The sequence below is a fragment of the Nelusetta ayraudi genome, unplaced genomic scaffold, assembly GCF_046127955.1.
Source record: "Nelusetta ayraudi isolate G7.1 ecotype Tasmania unplaced genomic scaffold, CSIRO-AGI_Nayr_v1 ptg000075l, whole genome shotgun sequence".
NCBI classification, from domain to species: domain Eukaryota; kingdom Metazoa; phylum Chordata; class Actinopteri; order Tetraodontiformes; family Monacanthidae; genus Nelusetta; species Nelusetta ayraudi.
Genome location: NW_027466125.1, coordinates 1,915,124 through 1,934,520, shown reverse-complemented (window position 1 = coordinate 1,934,520; position 19,397 = coordinate 1,915,124). Strand labels below are relative to the sequence as shown.

Here is a 19,397-nt window from a genome sequence, read left to right as displayed (position 1 = left end):
CTTGTAAATATTGTTGTCAGTGTCCTGTAAACTCTGGAAAATAACTAAAAACTCATGAATCATAAATTAAAAAAAAGTGTCTCATGTCCGGAAGTGAACACTCAGCGCTGCTGCCTCTTCTGCTACACCCACGCTAATCAAATTCATTATTTATTTATTTTTGTAGAACACAACAATTAAGCCATATCAGCCAAACCAGCACAATAAAAAAACTCAACTGTTTGGCGCACAAAAAAGTTTGTGACCTAAAACGGAATAATTTATTTTCTTAGCTTTTATCTGTGCGCGTGCTGGGAGGCTTGAACTTGCTTCCAGCTGGAGTCGACTGAATTTCCATTTAATTTCTCTGTCACACACTGAGCCCCTCCAACATTCTGCAGAATAGAAATAAATAAAGTATCTTGTGGGACCCCGTGACCCTGAATAGGAATAAGCGGGTATAGAAGATGAATGAATGAATGAATGAATGATGTTGTGGGACGACTTAACAATACAAATGTGCATTTTCAGCCAGGTGCCCGAACTGTTAGCTGATCGCGGGGCCCCACTTCACTGCACTCTTGGTGCACTAACGCACAAGCAGATCAAGGAATCTCTAATGAGTGATTGTTGTCGCTGGATGTCGATGACTTGAGTGCATGTGGTCACAGGATGCACGTCCGCAGCTCCGCGGCCACAGAGCGAGTTATGGAGTTGCTGTACACAATTCAACCGGTAGCCTCTGCTCCACCGACTTGCCTTAATCTCCTGCTGGGTTGTAACACCTCAAGGACCGCGGAAAGCTGAACTCAAAGGAAAACAGGCCAGAGCAGCTGCTGACAAAGGATTTTTATTTAGATTGTAGCTGACTAAACGCTGGTGACGCTCATGATGTGCGAGGGCTGCAGGTCGGAAGACAAGACGCTGCATCAAGTGTCCGTCAGTAAACTTGGCAACCGGTTCAGTTCTGGAGTTTTTCCGCAGACTTGTATTTCATCGCCTTGGGTTGTTGGTTGGCAAACGTCTTGTGCGCAAACTGGATGGAAATCAGAGGCGTCACATCATCGTTAACATCACAACATCACAGCATTGTTAGTGTCCCACCTTTTACTCTCGGTTGCCTGCCAATCACAGAAAAAACATTCTAAACAATGCTTAAAATAACTGTGAACTTTGTGTAAAAGCTATACTATACTTGTCTTTCTACATGGAGCTTCTTCAAACAAGTATCAAGTAAACAACTGTCACTGTTGTGTGTTTACAGACAATAATGTTTGTTCAATAATGGTTCATTTTATACGTCCTGTTTACTTCTGTTCCTGCTGCCGTTGGCTGTGAGCTGCACTCAGATGACCAGAGTTGAAGTCACGGGTCACAGTTTTGCGTATCGTCCAAGTTGATGCTATTCTTTCACCACCTCATAAAACGGACGGGATTTTTTTGAGGTCGGGGTCTTAAACTGAGACTGTGGGAATGCGCCGGCTCATTCAAGAGCAGTAACATGACACTGATGACACCACACACACACGAATGGTTTGATAAATAAGAATTTATGGCCGAGTACAGGCCATAAATGACAAAAACATGATGGAAACTTTTTTTTTAAATTTCACTCTTATAATAGTACATATGAACAAAGAGCTCTAAATTGGCTGTAAGTGTGAGTGTGAATGGAAGTTTGTCTTTCTATGTGGCCCTGCAATGAACTGCCACCATGTCCAAGGTGTAAACCCACCTTCACCCAATCACAGCTGTTCAAGACTTCAGAAAACAACCCGTACCAGAGAGCACGTTGAGCCTAGGTTGCAGAAAACAAAGCCATCAAAATGAAAAAAAAACCCACCATCTCTTTATTAATTGCCCTCCTCTTCCTTCTCTTCCCCCTCTTCCTCCTCTTATCCATCCTCCTTGACTGACACTGTTGTTGCACTTTCTACCCGTAAGGCAGATGACTCCAGCGGAGGAGGGAACCACCTGCTGCAGAAGCAGCAGCACTTTGCCCCTCCCACTCCTGCTGTGACAACGGGAGTTGGAGGAGGAGGCTGAGAGGTGGGGGAAAACACACAGAGGCAGAGCAGCGTCTTCATCCGGGCCGAGGAGGAGTTCAGCGGAACTCTGACAGCTCCTCTGACGACAACTCTGACCCGACACTCAGCAGCGAGGAAGAACTCTGTGGCCCTCTGTCTTCTGTCTGCTCCGGAGCTCAGAGGTATGTTTGTTTTAGGCCTATTTGAATGGCGACACGATGCTATCAAGCCTTTATGCTGCAATCAATAGTTGCTGAAGGTGAAGCTGTTTAGATTGGTTTGCTCTGGTCAAGGAGTCTTCTCACTGCATCAGAACACTGCTGATCACTGTCATGCTTTGAATGACTGTTTCCCTGCTTGACCGTTGACTGTATCAAAGACGAGTTCTGAATCCACTGGTTTGAACAGCAGCAGCGGCAGCTACAAGACGCCCTCTTCGCGGCTCTGATGTTGAAGACGTGGTGTCTCGAAACTTAGAGAGAAGCTGCAGCACTTTATTTTGTTTTTGCTGTTTTTCTTTTGAGTTTGCATATTCTCTCCCTGTGCCTGCGCGGTTTCTATCCAGCTTCCTCCCACTGTCCAAAAATGTGCATGTGAGGTGAATTGGGAACTCTAGATTGTCTGTAGGTGTGGATGAGAGTGTGAATGTTTGTTCACTTGCCCAGGGTGTCACCCTGCCTTCATCCTATGACAGCTGGGATAGACTCCAGCAGACCTATGTGACTCTGAGTGCACGAGGCGGCGGGTATAGAAGATGGATGGATGCTTTTCTTTTTACTCTATCATTTCCTTCTGGTGTCATGTTGTGAATATAATACAGTTTCTTGTCGACAAAAAAAGTATAATTTACCGTCAGGCTCAAGTAAAGTAACCTTTTACCTTGAACCTCTTCTCATCTCTCTCCTCTCGCTAAGTCCACTGATGGCTCAAGTTAACACCACCGCTGCCGCCATCGAGGGCAACTCCACCCTCTGCCCGTCCATCGACGACTTCCGCAACTGGGTCTACTCCACCTCCTACTCCGTCATCACCGTCCTGGGCCTGGTGGGCAACAGCCTGGCCCTGACGGTGCTGCTGCTGCGCTCGGGGCGCCAGAGCTCGCCCTTCATGGTCTACATGGCCAACCTGGCCGTGTCGGACCTGCTGTGCGTCAGCACGCTGCCGCTGCGCGTCCACTACTACGTCAGCAAGGGCAACTGGCGGCTGGGCGACTTCCTGTGCCGCGTCAGCTCCTACGCCCTCTACGTCAACCTCTACTGCAGCATCTACTTCATGGCCGCCATGTCGGTCACCCGCTTCCTGGCCATCGTCTTCCCTGTGCGCAACCTGCGCCTGGTGACGGTGCGGCGCGCCCGCCTGGTCTGCACCGCCATCTGGATCTCTATCTGCTTGGCGTCGTCGCCCTTCCTAATGTCGGGCCAGCACTTCGACGCCGCCACCAACAAGACCAAGTGCTTCGAGCCGCCCAGGGGCCAGAAGCTGGAGACGCTGATGACGCTCAACTACGTCTCGCTGGTGATAGGCTTCGGGATACCTTTCACTGTCATCCTGCTGGGCAACGTCGCCATAGTGTGGACGCTGCTGACCCGCAGGAGCATCTCCGGGCAGCAGCAGCAGCAGCAGCATCGCGGTGGCAGCAGCTCGGGCGCCCGGGCCATCCGCATGATCATCATCGTGCTGCTGACCTTCCTGGTCAGCTTCATGCCGTACCACATACAGCGCACCGTGCACCTGTCCTCGCTGCTCGCTGCCGACACCACCTGTGCCGAGAAGGTGGCCATGCAGAAGCTGGTGGTGGTGACGCTCTGCCTGGCCGCCTCCAACTCCTGCTTCGACCCGCTGCTCTACTTCTTCTCGGGCGAGAACTTCCGCCGCCGGCTGACCACGTTGAGGGGCTCCTTCAGGAGCAGCAGCGCGCGGCCCACGGCCAGGAGGAGCTAAGTCAAGTCGAAAGCCCCCAGCTGATGGTGGTGGTCAGCTGATCGGCTGGGGGTCCGCTGATCTTTGTCAACAAGCAGTGGGTAGGAAGAGACAATGGTCAATGATAAATGGAGTCCACTTGGATAGAGCTTTCTAGCACCATCATGTTACCCCAAAGCACTTATACAATTCACCCTTCAATCAATCAATCAATCAATCAATCAATCAATCAATCAATCAATCAATTAATCAATCGGTTAATCAACTTTTATTTGTACAGCACTAAATTACAACCAAAGGCGTCTCAAAGCGCTTTGTACAATCAGAGAAAAACCAACTGGTCCCCCAGGGCAAGCAAGGTGCAACAGTGGCCAGGAAAACTCCGCTGTGGGGAAGAAACCTAGAGCAGATCCAGACTCCAGAGGGCACTCATCTGCTTTGAGCAGTTGGGGTGAAAAGGAAATACAAAAAATGTTGGGAGAGAGAGAGAGAGATAGAAGTAGACAGGCCACTCTGACTACTTCACCCATACACTCATACACCAATAGGCAGCTGGCTGCGGCCGTGCAAGGCACTGCCAGGCCCCACTGGGAGCAACTTAGTGTTCAATGTCTTGCCCAAGGACTCTGACATGTGGACAGTTGGAGCCGGGATTTGAACTGCTGACCCTTCAATCATTGGACAACCCGCTTTATCAACTCAAAAGGAAGCTGGTAGAGACATCAGGAGTTGCAGCCGCATGAGAGAGTGTGAGAAAGGAAGACGCCTTGTGAACAAACAGGATTGTTTTTGTCTCCAGTGTTTACTTTGATTGTCGGTCCTATTTGTCCCCCTGGCCACTGTGTGTGTGTGTGTGTGTGTGTGTGTGTGTTTGAAAAATGCCCTCTGCTCTGACAGCGACTCCCAAATCCTCCAATGTAACTGTGACATACAGTCTGCTAAAAGCGGCTGAATTCTAGCTACTCATTCACTGATGAATTTGTTTTACCTGGATGTCATGTTAAGTATTTTTTTAATTACATTTATACATTTATAATTTACTGTCTTGATACAAACAGCAATGCATATCTCTTTAAAATCTTTTTTTTTATAAAAAAAAAAATAAATAAAAAAAAACAACTTGATAAATGTCTATAGAAGTGACGACTCTATAGAAGAAAATCCAGCTTCAACTGTTTTCCTAATGCAAAATGTAATTCATGTATGTTGCAAATGTCTTTTTTGTTTGTTTGTTTGTTTGATTTGTGTTCTTTGTAATACATTTTTAAGAAATTGTGCTTCTCGCCACACGTCACGATGAAATAAACGTTCTATCGGAAGTAACAAACATCTCCACTGGGTGTCGCCGTCGCACACACTGGAGCAGGACGTAAGAAGAAAAGAAAAAAAAAAAATCCATAAATTGTTTGCGCAAATAAAGAACTTATCCACCAAGAGACGTGGGGTTTTGTGATCTGCTCTCATTTTAAGCCAGACGATTAATGTGCCGGGCAGCAAATTCGCCCCGCTGGCCGCTGCCCAACATTAATTCATAAATCATCACTGATTCAAACATGAGTTGTTTCCTTGTCGGCAATGCTCATTCACAATGACGCTGGAGCTCCTTTGCAGAAAAGAGACCCCCCCCCCCCCCCCCCCCAAAAAAAAAAAAAAAAAAAAAATGCGTGTAATAGTTTGCTGTGTTGCATTTTAACATGTTTTTAACGCACCATTTGTCAGCAGTTATTTTTAAACCGGACGTGGCTGCGTTCTGCTAAAGATGTGCAGCAGCATTCACCATTCCACCTTTACGAGTCCAACACTGCCTTTGTCGTGTTCTAAGGAAAGGATAAGTTAGCTAATTCTGTCTCCAGTGGGACTTTATAAGTTTACATTAGAGCACTTAACACTCGCCAGGCTGCCAGCCACTGAGTGTCTTTGATTTTGGCTGCTCGAGCTCTCCGTCCTCCATGTGCTGTACACTCGGCTGCCACTGTGCGGCAGTAAAGTTGCAATAAGCGACTGGGAGCTGAGCTGAGCTGAGGTACCAAAAACCCTGAAGGCATTGCTGTCGAGTGTTGGACTGATACACATCTACACACGATGTTCGTTATGTTTAAGATTTTTGTTCTTTCACTACCTTTTCTTCCCTTGATTTAAGAGCTATTCACTGAACACCAAACTGCTTCTACTATTACTGCTACTACCACAACTATTACCACAGCAAAAAAAAAAGAAAAAAAAATAGATGTTACATTTTGAACTGTTGAAACAAGGTAGCACTGCTGAGAAACTGCTTTAAAACGTCACTTCTCAAATATCAACCCCTCTCCCGTAACGGGTGTCTCGTTATTCAAACGAACCACATTTGTGCGTGTGTTCGTGTGAGAAGAGTGTCACAGACGAATGCAGGACAAAGTTCACAAAGTTGTGCGTGGCGCGTTCACCAAAATTAATCATTTAAAATATAGGTTTGGTCTCCTCCTCCCTCTGCTCAAAATTAGCAACCCTGGAAAACAACAAAACCAGTCAAAGGCCAGACTGCTGAGACTGACCTGCTGATTAGAACATAGAAGGCCACTGTATTTCCACTGCATAAACAGATAATATCAAGCACATGATCGGCTGCATCCTCAGTTTGCACAAAAAGATGTTTGTCTCAGTCTGCAAAGCAGGAGTTCGGCTTTTTTTTTTTTTTTTTTTTTTTTTTTAAAGATTGCAGAGTGTAACACATATACTTTTACAAAGAGTAAATCATTTCACTAGTTTTTTTGTGAATACAAATAAAAATTACATCTAGGAAATGTTTCTTTTTTAAAAAAAATTAAAAGCAAACATTTCTAATCACAACGCTGTACAGCGATATCCCCGTGTCCTACAAAGTGATGAACTCGTTCATTTTCAATCAATGTTGTCAAACCTGACCCAAACCTTGACAAACCCAACCTTTCACCATGGCATAGATCACGTAGCATGACATAACCAACTCAAACTTGACCTTATCTTTAAGGTCAAGGCTACAACCCAAAAATGCTACCTCCAAAAATTAGATATATTTATAAGTGTCACACTGCGGTGAGGTTGCGTCTTGTCTTGGTGTTGTCTTGTCATTTCCTGTTTTATTTTGACACCGTTACTAACCTTCCTCCCGTTTCAGATCACTTCCCCCTCCTCATGTGCCACCTGTGCGTCTGACCCAATTACCCATTGTCTCCACCTGTGCCTCATCACCTCATGTGTTTAAATTGTCTGTGTCTCCCTTGTCTTGTGCCAGAGTGTCTTGTGTCGTCACGTCTTGCGCCCTGCCGCAGCCCAAGAAAAACTCACAGTAAGCCGGTTCAGCCTTGAAGACGAGTGATTTTTTTGTTCTCAATAAATTTTTGTTCTTAGTCAAAGTTTAGTTAATTGTTTCTGAGATTCTGTTATTTAGCCCCTCAGAGAGTGATTTTTCGTTTCTACTTTATTAGCCCCTTTGCATTCCTCCCGGTGAGCGCTTTTGGTTTCGATCTGTTTTAGTCTAGGTTTATCCTTTAGTTATATGTAGCTTGCCCCCGTTTTCCTCCTTTGGAGTGATTTTTAGTTTATCCCTTGTTTTTTATAGATTGGATACTCTAGGAGTTTCACAGCCTGGTTATTTTATCACTTGGCCCAGAGGTGTATCACGTGTTGGGTTCAATAAATATCTTTGCCTCTCACTACCCTTTGCATCTGAGTCCTGCCTTGAGTCCCAGCCTGACAATAAGAACACACACACACACCACGTTTCACAGTTAACATTCTTATTCCCTAGAAAAACACAATTTATTCTTTCACATCGCAGGATGGAATAAGTGTGAAGTGAGTGTCGGACGCAAGCACAGACCTGCCTGCGTGCGTGTCTGACTCGGCACCTTCTGTGGGTTTTTTTTTGTGTAATCTGCACAAGTCCAACCATGACTTTGCAACTCAAATCTCATCAAAGGAGGGTGCATCTTCTTTGAGGTCAGAGGGTTGGGTCAAAGGTCAGCCTGATGGCCTGCCATTGCCCTTGAGCCCACTGTGCAGGGAAATGAAAGACAAAATGCACACAGTGGCTGCATGTCGGATGGATGGATGGATGGATGGAGGTTCTCACTTATTCATCTACTGCAGCATCGTGTGTCGTCACTCACTCTCTGGCCATTTAAACCTCAACCTATCTCCACCTGCCAATCCCCTGACTGCTTCTGCTCTGTGTCAGCGGCCCCCTTAGGAAACTTGTCACCACCAAACACAACAATAATTGTGCCCTCAGCCGAAAATGTTTGCGCTAGTTTGTGTATTTTTGGCACCACCGCCTTCATTGAAACCGTTTTTTTTTCATCGCTTTTCACAATTTTTTGTCAAAGTGTTTCTTTAGGCAAAACAGATGAGTTCCGAGTATAAGAACATTTTATGATTCTTAAGTGGAGACACTGGTTTCTTGTTCCAAGCTAAGCAGCCACTTGATTGAACAGTTGAGCACACGGCCATGGAAGTGTGCACCACGCCATAGGTGTGCAAATACACACGTCACCATCTGTGTGAATGACTTATCGGCAATTCCAGCCTGGAAGCAAAGTTAGCCAGCACCCCCTCTTTACCACACCCACCACATGTCACCTCCAGCAACCTAGCGCCTGAGAAATGAGGCCAGCAGCACCAGGCCAGGAACTTCTCATCCCTGACGCTCGCTTTTCCAGCCACCACCTTCTGTTTGACACTTCACAATAAGGACATTCTGCAGCAACATGCTGAAAGAGCAGCTTCTTCCCCCCAAGCTGTGACCCCGACGACCCACTCACAAATACCACAGATAAGGTGACTTATGTGATGCACCCGCAGTTTACCTGACAACTGCCTTGGATGGACAACATTGGTCTGCAGTCATTGTATTCTGCTTCTACTGTTAGGTATTTTTCTTTAATTATTCTCTGAATATATATATATATTATTAAATGATTAGACATTATTTATTACACACTATTTTTGATGCCGCCATTTTGTTTGTCTTTGCGGATTAAGAACACATTCTATTCTATTGCATTTTAGCAAATTCAGTCTAAACTAGTTTGTTAACGGCCAGCGCCTGGAAGCTTAGGGATTTGTGGTGGGAATTCTGGCTCTTTTCAGAGAACCAGGTCCTTTGGCACGGCTCACTAACAAAGAGCTGGCTTCAAATTCTCAATTGTTTTATGACCAAATGATGTGCTCAAATGAATGACTCATGATAAAATAAATGTGTGTTTTATATACACTCGACATAGAACACAGTGCTGGAAAAAATATAAAACACCAAAACAAACACACACACCCAATACAACTATGTACAAGTGAAAGAATGCAACAAATGTTCAATTTAGCCATGATTGGCATAAAAACGAAAGCCTTCGCAACACAACAACAACAAAAACAACACAATCAGCTCCCGGAAAAAAAACAAAACAACCCCCCCCCCCGGCTCCAACCCAATTAGAACCGGCTCGGTCCCATACTATTAGGTATGGTACAATGGTGCAATGTTGAACCCTACCCTCACTGTGGAGTGAAGACAAATGCAATATTCACTTCAAAATCTCATTGTTAATCACATTTAGGCTCAAGAAATCTCAACAAGCACAGCACCAAGTTTTTACAATTACAATGTATTTACTAATCAGTCATGGCTGTGCTTCCCTTTTTATTGACTATTAATAATGGTTATCATTGTTTGTGCCTGCTGACCTATTGGCCCTTTTTGTGACTAATGTTAGCTCTCCTTCATAAACATATTAAATTGGTTATTTCACCAGACTGTTAAAGCTGATGAGAGTTGTCTGACTGAGGTGACACTAAAGTCGCCCATCATGGCCACAGCCTTGTCGCCCTTTTCCTCTTTTCACCCCAAGGTACAACATGTGAAAGTGTTTCTTCTCTGTGTATAATGGTAAGGGACAGTCGATCCGAAACTTAAGTGAAATGCTGAACTCTGTTGTGAGTAAGCGCGATGCTCTAACAAGCTTAAATCCTAAACTCCACGGAAACAAAAAGCTCTAAATCTGTTTAAAAGACCAAAAGGGAAACAACTGTTTTTCAAAGAACTGTTTGCAGCAGATTTAAATCGTTTGGACTTTCTGGTCTGATAGTTTAAATGAATAGAGATTCCACAGCTGTGTTGATAACTCAACATGTGTCCAGAAGAGGGTTTGATGGCAAAACTGTTTAAGAATTTCTGGCAATTGTTTGTGTGTGTGTGGGGATGTAATCGTTATTCACACAGACGGCTCTTTGTTTTCGGGTCAAACAAAGCAATCTGTTTGCTCTAAGATTCTGCGCTTCTCAAACAAGAGAGATAAAAAGTCTTTGTAAACCAATTAGGCGAATAATTGGAATTTGGAGGTTTACAGGGGCACCGGGAAAAATATTCAAGTGGTGAATCCAGCTCTCACTAGGACAAGCAATACCTATTCTGTTTTTTTTTGGGGGGGGGGGGGTTTCAAATAAAATTCTCAAACATCTGGTCAATTTTTTATAATGTTTTCCAGTGTCAACAGTGAGGAGAGTTTATTTGATTGGAAGGACCTCTTATCCACAGACAAATTGGAAGTCTAAACAGACTTTTGTGGTTCATCCAGGCTCGTTAAAAATGGATTGTTTCCTGAGGAAGGAAAGATAAGGTTTGGCTCCAAAACCTCCACTCTCATGGCATGGGAAAAGAAACAATAAAATGAGTGATCTTTTTAACGTCATTGTTTTCCAGTAGACATTTAAGGTGTTGCTACTGTAGTCCAGCAAAAACATTTCGGTTGACATTAAGGCCTTAGCGCGCCTACAAACGTATTGACATGTTAAGTTTGTGAAAAAAAAAAAAACCCTGACAGAAACGTGAAAAATAATTTAGATGTCTCGCCAGAACGCTGAGAAATTTTGAGACGGCAGAAGGCCGTGCTGATTTACTGCTTGCACTAACAGAAAAACATCTTTGACAGCAGTGACTGTCTCAAACCTCCACAGCCCGAGACCGAAACCCTCGATAAATAGACCGAAAAATCGATAAATAACACTTACCCCCGCAGTGCAGGGTTATCAGAGACTGTCTCCAGAACTTGGTAATGGAGGGATGGAATGCCTCTAGTTCTGACCTCAACCCCAATGAACACTTGGATGTGCCACTGTGACCGACTAGTAAAAAAAAAAAGACGGATGGGATGTCAGACTAGGCCTGGTTGATGACCAGCATGAGTAGAAGATGCCGAGCTGTTGTGTTGTAACAAATAATCTTTTGAACTGTCAGTATGTTTGTTTTCATCATAGTTCACATCATCCAATCCATCAGATAACAAACACCACACAGGGTTGAATAGCTGCTTGGCATCGGCAGACACAATGTTCACGCCTAGTTGACTAATGCACGTTCTTTGGTGAAATAGTACCACTATAATGCATTCCAAGTATACAAATGACAAAGAAACCTTGTAACAACAAAGAAATGTTCTACAAGACACATATTTCACATTACTTGATGTGCTAGGAGTAGGAAAAACATTAATGCAGTGCAAGAGGCCAGAGCCACAAGAGGGTATACTTGTCGCTCTGAATTGGTCTGAATGTACGAAGAACTGAGATTATTAACTGCCAAGACTGATTACTCTGTCTAGAGATGGAGCTGGGAGACGATGTTTGCAGAGAAGTAGACTGAGGAAATGGAATTACAGTAGAGGTTACACAAATAAAAAGAAAAGGTACTCTTATTTGCTTTTCTGATTTTGATTTAGCTTAGAATATCAGTGTTGAAGGTTCAAGCGAATGACAGACATGAGAAGATAGAGAAAACTGAGTATGAAACCAGTTGACCCAAGATTCCTTCCCTCACCTGTGGCTGTGAGCTTTGGCGAGCAGCTGCTGCAAACGCTTCAAGTTTGCTTCTTCTTTTTTTGAGGTCAGCACATCTGAACAGGAGAGATTGCTTATTAATATCAGAAGCCAAAGATTGGGTGGTTCAGATATCAGAATTGTGTATTGTGATGGGTGCTGACAGGCTGCTGTCAGAGGTGCTTGGAGCTGGAGAGTCGTGATGAAGGTGAGGATACTTAGAAGACCCGGAGTGCTGTGCAGAAGGTCCATCCATGATATTGGGGCTGTCAGAATTAAAGCATTAATCGCGATTAGTTAAACACAATCCATAACGCATTTATTTAAAATCACATTTGAAACATAAGCCTTTTTGTCCCTTTTACTAACCCTACTAACCCTCTGGCTATGGCGTTATTTTATGAAGCAGCTTCCTATCTTAAACAAAACAGCGATGAATAGAAAGAGTGCAACTGGACTTTTAAACCGCTTGTTCAATTTGAAAAACTGTATTTTATTTTTCTTCGCTATATTCCTCTTAATATTTGGAAGTTGTTTTCTACCTCAAAGTCATGGTTTCACAGCCACACTGTAGCATTTTATTTAAGCTGTATTTCTGAAGTCGACAAGTGGGTCTGCATGGCACTTTTTTTTTATTTGATAACTGCATTTAGCATAGACATTGTAAAGTTGGTCTACATCACACTTTCTTGAAAGAAAATACAAAGGTCAAAAAGGAAATTCTTTCTTTGTGTTCATTTGATTTCAAATGAAGACTCTGGTAAGAAATACTTTACATAATGGGCTTAAAACTTTCTTGAAATGCAAAATAACAGAATTTTAAACATGCAATTCTAACTGTGATTAATCGCAGTTAACTATGAAGATTCTGCGACTAATGGCGATTGAAAAAAATGAATTGTTTGATAGCCCTAGTTGACACCAATACTTCTTCTGACATACAGTATGTTTGAATCCAGTTGTTATTATTAGTAGTGGTCATTGTTGTAGTAGTGGTAGTGACAGTGGTAAAAAAAATAAATAAATAAATAAAAAGCTCAATAAAACTTGAAAATAAAATCCTTAGCAGGTCAAACTTAGTTTCTAGTGTGGAAATTTGACACTTGGGGATTAAAACGTTGGATAGAACAGATTTATGTGACGTACATCTCTTCATCAAAAATTCCAGGTCAACAAATAAGGGTTGAACCATAACGTCTGTTGTGCTGACCTGGAAGCTATGGTCAGGCTGCACAATTTGTCTTTGGAGACTCCTGACTGTGTTGGGGTTTTTTAGGGTCATCGGTCCAAAACTGGTTGTAAAAAGACAACACAAACAAGGGTTAATGTTGTTGACTTTCTCCTTCAAGTGACCATTGTGCTCTCTTCCACCAACCACATGATACCTGGTCACAGCCTGCTCATAAGGGTTGCCCTCGACCTTCTAATCCCATCACCACCGAGACACGCACACATCGCACAGCGGGTCACACACAAAGGCTCACTTGTGTCCCCGACTAGTGTCCAGGAAGTCTCCTGTCTACACTTCAGTGGACTGAAGGGAGTACAAATCATCATGTTGGCATCACAGCTACTATGGCTGAAGCCTTGCGATGCCCCCCCCAAAATCCTCATCAGTGCAAGTCAGTGAGACGGCATTCACTCCATGCAAACATATGACAACAACACGTTGCATAAATGTAGCCCCAACCATCACACGAGAGTTGTGGTTGTGTAGCATGAGTCACCTCGATCCAAAACCATAGCAGAAAAAGTAGTTAATGTGTTGTTTAAATAAGAATATCACACTGTGAATATCAAAAAACACTTTTATTGCAGCAGTCCAACTTTGTGCAAGATTGGGTAGTTTTAAAAACTCCACGAAGGCCCAGTTGACAGTGGCAACAGAAGAGAATTTTTTTTTTTCTTACCTCAATCCCAAACTAGTTCCACAAGTGAACCACACTAACAAAATTAGTGGCGACGAGACGGAATCTAGATCTCACAAATACAGAGAATACCATTCACCTTTAACAAGGCCCCAGTGGCTGCTGGTATGAGGCTGGAGTGAAGTGTTTTTGGTCTTCTGGTCAGTTGACGTCAAGTTGCAGCTGTGAGTCAAGTCTCCCTGGCAGTGAGGCACTCACTCAATCGCGCAAAATGCACAACCAGAAGGTCACATTAGTGAGTTTCACGACTCAGCGTTGCACAATCAATCCTGTAGCAATTACCCAAATTAATACAGTAATTCAGGTGATCTACTTTACAACAGTAAATAAGGTCAGTAAAATACCTGTGAGGCTCAGAGGAGCTCTGTGCTCTATATCAGCACTCACAACAACAACATTTGGTTAGAATGAACAAAGATTGTAGCTGAATACAGGTCAAGAACCAGAGACACAAAGTCTGCATGTTTGAAAACACCTTCTACGTTTTCACTGTAAAGCACAGTTGGTGTTCAGTGCGGTATTAGAAGACAGTTTTGGGAGATAGTCTTATGTTGTCAAACTGGATCCTCTTGACATCCTCTGGGGAAAACATGAAGAAAAACATTTGGAAAACAGTCCATGAGAAGATGGAAGAAAATATGAACACCCCAAATTCATTTACATTTTCACGTAAAGTCTCCCCTGCAACGCCTTCACATACAGTATATCATACATCACCCAGCAAAAAAACCCAAAAGACTTTGGGTTAGCAGTGAGGAAAAAAAAAAATCTAAAGCAGATGTCCAGCTGGGTTTTTACACACAGCCAGAATCCCTACTGGGAGATGCTGATCTTTCGTTGAATCTTTGACAGAAATATCAGTATTTTCTGGAAGAGAGCCTGTAGGAAGTCGGAGGCTGTGGCATGAAAAAAAAAAGTAAAGGCTCTTACAAAGCCAGTGAGCCGCAGTGGGCGAGTTGGTTTACACAGCGCTGTGATTGGAGTCACATGTGACAGGCGGGCACTGATTGTTTTCACTTGTCTTTTGTAATTTGGTAAAATATAAGTTACAAAAAATGCACAGGGTTAAATGGTGCAGTACCTATGTCAGCTCAGTTTTATACTTTTACTTTTAAAGACTTGTAAAGCTATTGTACAAATAAAGGGTGGCCTCCACTTTGGATGTCTGTTCAAGCTTTGGGAAAAATCTCAAACCATTAAGAATCAAAATGAAATCAGACTCAGATGTGTCCAAATGTGTTTTTATCCACAATTAAATCTACTCCTTATCTTGTTTCGTTTATTCCAATTTTATAGAAGAAATAAATGACCAGAAAATAACTCTGCCATGGTGAAAAAGTTCCACTGTATGCAAAAAACTTACACTTGTATGTCTTTTGCTGGTACTTAGAACAAAGAACTTAGAAAATAGCCCTAAATGAGTGAGCTAAACGTCGTTTCAGAGTTGGTTCTGGAAATCAAAAATAATCTGTTTCAGCAGGAAGATCTTAGAGCAATTAGAATTTCCCAGGAGGTTGTAAACAGAGAGCTAAATATACTTCTATTGCTCATGAACCATAGTATTTTTGGAATTATTCATTTTGCGAGACTGGCGCCACCATTGTCATTGCCCTCTGCAGCGTTAGAGATGTCTCGTTGTCATCCATGTGCCACTCAGTTTTAAGTTTTTCCCCACCTATAAAGTTGACTCCCGGCTGGAGGGTCTAAGGGTGGTGGGTGTTGCATTGGTGGAGAACGTATAGCACTTTAAGAGAATTTTATAGCCTAATTGTTTTAGAAAGAAATCATTTTTGTCTAAATGCGGTTAAACTAAGTGAAAACAGCAAAAGTGCTTCACGAACAAGCTGTTGTGCCAAACTACTTGTGCATTCCATCGCTGACTTTCCTAATTTGCCAATAATTCCTGAACTAATTGGCCAATAGACTGGGACAAGACTTCATTGGAATGTCACACAACAATGACTTAAATGCTAAGAATGAAAGCAAATTTGTTCTCACGGAGGAGATTCTGCCATGAATTGTCATTGTCAGATCGCAGAATGCTGCCGTTTCAAAGGTTCAAACACGCTGGAAGGGACACTTGTACCTGAGCCAAGACAAACTTTGTTGTCAGCTGTCTGGTAGAAATTAAGGAAGTGAAAATAATGGAAACATCTGCCTCAAACATGTTAACTGAGGAATTTGTCGACTTTTTCCCCTCCCTTTCAGTAAGTAAAAACGTCCAGTTCCAAAAAGCTCTGTGATGTTGTATAGTTTATTTTGGAGTTTGGAAGTGAAAACTGTTCACTGAGTGCTGCTCTCGAGATACTGAGTGTCCTTGCTGGTACGGACCGCTAGCCAAGCTGCCATCAATCAATGGGGTTTTTAAAAATGTAGGACCCGGCATACGCACATTCTTGTGGTCCTCCACGGTTGACGCAGACAAAGGGGGTCTGGCCGTGGGATTATTGGGAATGAGGTCGAGAGGTTTGGTGGACAATGATGTGAGAGTCTGAGCTGCAGTTTCTAAAAAAACAAAAAGGTAGCTTCCAGGTGGTGCATACTGACGTGAAGGGTCACAGCAACCTTTGACTCCACTAGATCTGTTTTCCCTCAGCATCCTGGTCCAGGACAGGAAGTGGCTTTAATAACTTTTCACGCGCAGACAGCATGAAGTCATCAGTTAATAATAAGCAGAAATATGAAATACATGCAGCATTAATGTTAAGTGATTGTGCTCCTCTTGGATGATGAATGATGAAAAAAATCAAACACCGGTATGTGCTAAAATGGAAGGACACTTACTATTAATATTTGGAAGGAAAGATATTATAGACTGATTTAATGGCACCTATTAAGATAAATGTCAAAGAAGATAATGGAATAATACATATAATATCCAGTCGGTGTCGTCAGGCAGGATCGGTGAATTTTGCATCAATGCCAAGTTCTGCCAATTCTAAATATATATACTGTAGAGATGCAGACAGAGGGCGGAGCAAAAAGGTAGAAAAACCTACATTGATTACATTAAATCTTGAGCGAGGGCAAAGACCGTGCTTATCTGTGACGGTGGATTAGTGCAAAGTAAATTAGGGGACTGAAATTCAGTTTAAGTCCCAGACAGATCTGGTTGATTAAAAAATAAAGCCAATTTATGAGAGAGGAGGGAGAGAACAGATGGCTGCCTGCATCTGTATGCATAGAAGGATTTTCTGGAGTCTGAGGAGCATTTTTAAAATTAGAGATCAAAGATCAAAACAACAAATCTCACCAAATTTCCCCTCCCCAGACTTTGGGAAATTTCTTCATTTCAGTAATTATTTTGCCGTTGGATGTCTCCATGTCTTCCATTCAGGCCGCCTACAAGTATTTCTTTCTCGTCGATGTCTCTGAAACAAAAAAAATTGCTGAAGCATTTTCACTGTTTGACAAACACTGTCACCAAAATGCAGCTGAGGAATTTTTTGGTGGGAAGCCCTCAGCAAAGGTTTGATTAAAGGAGGGTGAGAGGGACGGGACCCATCAAAGAAGAAGTGGAAAATACAAACACACGCTCGGCACGGAGGGCGTTCGCTCCTCTGCGCTGGGAAACAAAGGTGCTCATATGTGAATCCCAAGCCGTGTTTGCTCAGCTGTGGAGCGGCATAAAAATCGTCTGGCAGACGTAAACACACACAAACAAGACTGACGTGAACATTTGAGCATCTGCCCCGTGACCAACTCGGTCCTCAGACGGTAACGGATTGGAGTCTTCGCTCCTCCGCCCAGCAACACATGTGAAAGTCATCGGAATCATTGAAGGAGTCCATAACAACGCTTTAATGATGCCATTTTCACTGAGTACATCATTAAGTCGACTGCGGGGGTCTCCACACTACCGGGAGGGGTGTGGGTTCCTCCTGCCGACTGTGATCCCGGTCAACCTTTATTGGTGGCATCGGCTCGGGACCTCAAACGCACCGTCACAGACAAAGGGCTCGTCAGTGTTGTCCCATTTAGTTATATGGCATGATAAATGTCTGGAAGGATTCAGGGACTCTGGAGAAGAGCAGCAGCCAATGAGTGAGAAACCGTCTCCAGATGTCTCGGCAGCTTCCTGAAAACAAACAAAAGAAATGTCCGGGCATGCACTCATCAGCAAAGCAGAGTTCCCGATGGTCTGTCTGTCTCTCTGTTTGCTTTACTTGTTCCTATTTTATTTTGATTATTTACTTTTTTATTTACGTATTCAAAGAAAATCAGATCTTGGATCATTGCAAAGATTTGATGTGCCTGATATGTGTTGTGTGTACCTTTGCTCCTATGTGTATGTTGTGTCTGTGATAAGTAAAAAAGGGAGAAAAAATGAATGATTGTGTTGCACACCATCTCCAGTTGTGATTGGAGGGGGTTTGGCTCCTGCACTACCAGACAAAAGTTTGGACTCACTATGAACTTAATGTCATTTCTTTCATTCTCGTGACTATCGACATTGCAGTTTCTCACTGAAGGCATCTGAACTACATATGAACACATGGAATTATGTAGGAAACAATAAAAGTGTAAAATAGCTCAAACATGTTTTATTATGTTTAAATTCTTCAAAATAGCCACCTTCCATAAGAGAAGAACAACTGAACGTGTTTTTGTTTTGTTTTTTGCTGCATAATTACATATATCTTGCTCATATATTTGATGTCTTCAGTATCTATCTGCAGTGTAGAACGTTGTAAAGATTACAAAAAAAAAAAAAAAAAAAAAAGCATGAGGTGTGTCCAAAGTTTTGACTGGTAGGGTATAATGATTGAGACAAAATGTGGTTTGCAAAGACGTAATTGGTCAAAACGTCCAATTGTGGTAACCAACCATGCTGTCACCGTCCAATCATAAAGTCTATTTGTGTGCACACTGAACCTGTGAAGTCAGTCAAACATGTCCAGTGCTTCCTGTAGTCTCACCTTCATTTCCCGTTTTATTTTGAATTTAATCTTCTTTATTGGTGGCTTCCCTTCTGTGTGTGCACCTGTGTAATTAGTCCTCCTGTTACTCATTAACCTGTCTGTGTGTGTGTGTGTTTAAATTTTAGGTTTAAATTGTGACAGAGTTGTCTTTTATTCCATGTGAGAGTTTTGTGTTTCCTTTCTTGATCCTTTTTGTGACTGTTTTCTTCTTGAGTGTTCTTCCTCTTTTGAAAGTCTTTTGTTTGTACTTTTGTATCCTGGCGATAGTGATTTTGGGGACTTTTTATTCATTGACGTTTCTTTTGTAGTTTTCGCAGAAAATGTTTTTTTCTCAAGTCTTTTGTTGAGCCGTTGAGTCCTGTTTGTGACGTCTTCAGTTTGGACCCCCTTCTGTTTAATTGCTGCACAACCCTGCCAGCTTTCGGAGCAGCGCTGGATTTGGTGCAAAGGCAGTCTAAGCAAAAAAACACGAACAAAATAATCATTTAAAAAAAAATCTCTTTTAATCACCATTGGCCCTCATCATAACTTGGCTTCCATTGTGAGAATGAAGACTCCAACTCACACCAGATGTCAGGCTTGAAAAACTGCAAACGTGTCAGAATAAAATGGACTATTTTTAACCTCCTGCGATTACGGAAAAATACATGTCAACTGTACGACTGGGAGGGCAGAGGGGGGAGGGGGAGGTTTGAGGCTTTATCTCTCTCCATTGACCTCCCCTGCTTTCTTTGCCTTATCAGCAGCTTCCTGCTCGGGGAACAAGTGCGGAGGAAGTACCCACCTATCCTGCG

At 42.9% G+C, this 19,397-nt stretch overlaps 1 protein-coding gene across 1 annotated transcript; it reads left to right on the top strand.

The window, feature by feature from the left end:
* Positions 1-2,228: 2,228 nt before the first annotated feature.
* LOC142899753 (cysteinyl leukotriene receptor 1-like) lies at positions 2,229-5,364 on the top strand. Its single transcript, XM_076043510.1, has one exon. It carries the CDS (start codon positions 2,769-2,771, stop codon positions 3,945-3,947), a length of 1,179 nt encoding a protein of 392 aa, XP_075899625.1. The 5' UTR covers positions 2,229-2,768; the 3' UTR covers positions 3,948-5,364.
* Positions 5,365-19,397: the final 14,033 nt, after the last annotated feature.

Coding starts and splice junctions, on each gene's coding strand:
- LOC142899753 (XM_076043510.1), top strand. CDS start 2,769: ATGCTTTTCTTTTTACTCTATCATTTCCTTCTGGTGTCATGTTGTGAA.